This window comes from Sturnira hondurensis, unplaced genomic scaffold (genome assembly GCF_014824575.4).
Source record: "Sturnira hondurensis isolate 20B ecotype Veracruz unplaced genomic scaffold, ASM1482457v3 Scaffold0015403, whole genome shotgun sequence".
NCBI lineage: Eukaryota > Metazoa > Chordata > Mammalia > Chiroptera > Phyllostomidae > Sturnira > Sturnira hondurensis.
In genome coordinates, this window is record NW_028088034.1 from 1 (window position 1) to 1,568 (window position 1,568).

Genomic DNA, 1,568 nt, shown 5'->3' on the forward strand with positions numbered 1-1,568 from the left:
ACACACTGAGTGTAGACTCCATCAAATCAGTCTCATCTTGCATTACAAACTATCATTATTCTGCTCCACACATTTCTCATGGCATTTTTCACTTCCTTATTCCTGATGGTGTAAATCAAAGGATTGAGCACGGGTGTTAGGGTGGTGTAAAATAATGTCACCATTTTGTCAAAGGAGAAAGTGGATGGAGGTCGGACATACGCGACTATGCAGGGAACAAAGAACAAAACCACAACAGCAATGTGAGATCCACAAGTAGAGAGAGCTTTCCACTGCCCTTCAGTACTGTGAGTTCTCAGAGAGAACAAGATGATACCATAGGAGGCAAGCAACAAAGAGAAGATTATGATGCATATAAACCCACTGTTGGCCACAACAAAAAAGCCAAAGACACGGGTGTCAGTGCAGGCCAGCTCTAATAATGGGTACAAGTCACATATGAAATGATCGATGACATTGGGGCCACAGAAGGGCAGCTGTAAAACAAACAGAATCTGTATTGTGGAATGCAGGAAGCCCCCTGTCCAGGCCACCCCCATCAGAATGCCACAGAGCCTCCAGTTCATGATAAAAGAGTAATGCAAGGGCTTGCAGATGGCCACATAGCGGTCATAGGCCATGACTGTGAGGACAATCACCTCCGCTCCAGCAAAGAAGTGTCCAGCAAAGATCTGTGTCATGCAGCCCTCAAAGGAGATGGTCTTCCTCTGAAACAGAGAGTCCACAATCAGCTTTGGGGTGATGGCCGTGGAGAAGCAGGCATCCAGGAGGGACAAGAAAGCCAAGAAGAAGTACATGGGGGACCCCAGGAGTGCTGGGCTGCTGGTGATGGTCACCACAATTAGCAAGTTGCCCCAGAGAGTTGCCATGTAGCTCAATAAAAGTAGAACAGATACTATTTTCTGAACGTTTGGATTCTGTGAAAGCCCCAAGAGGATGAACTCTGTTACAAAGCTGTGGTTTTGCATGGTTTCCAAGAAAAAGATAATTGCCACCAGAGTAAGAATATAAAATCTACAATTATGACCAAAAAATCACCGGAGTCCAGTTTATGATACCATTGTATCACTGTCATTGACCAGTTGGTGCATCCATGTGAAAAGATGGTTACACACTTCTGTTGTAAAGGAGAATAAAAAATTAGAAAGTTGTTCAAGGCTGTAGTGAGATGTCAGGCAGAAGTCAGGAGGAAATAAATTATTCAATACTTTAAAGTTACCACAGTTTATATATAGGAAAAGTATTCATATACAGTAGGGAAGAGACATAGTTTTCATCTCCACAGCAAAAGCAGATCAGGTTCCTGGACTGGATTATTGAGGAAGATTCTGAAATCTCATCCATATTGAGGTCACAGAACTTATACCTTATTGGTCACTGCTGCCATCAGTATGGAATGGGAGTGAGGTGACTCACATGCCATTACTGAACATGAGATGACCTTATCTACAAAGAGAAGGATAACCCCCAGTTTTAGAGTCATTCATGTTTTTAATTTACTAAATTATTTTTCAAATACAGTTTTCTGTATTACTCCCATCCCATCTCATCCCCCTTGCTCCCCATCT

The 1,568-nt window shown here is 42.8% G+C and overlaps 1 protein-coding gene across 1 annotated transcript; it reads right to left on the bottom strand.

The window, feature by feature from the left end:
* Positions 1 to 32: 32 nt before the first annotated feature.
* On the bottom strand, positions 33 to 1,001 carry LOC118999783 (olfactory receptor 4C15-like). The gene has a single exon (XM_037064517.1). The coding sequence runs from the start codon at positions 966 to 968 to the stop codon at positions 33 to 35; it is 936 nt and encodes a 311-aa protein (XP_036920412.1). The 5' UTR covers positions 969 to 1,001.
* Between the last annotated feature and the right edge of the window lie 567 nt (positions 1,002 to 1,568).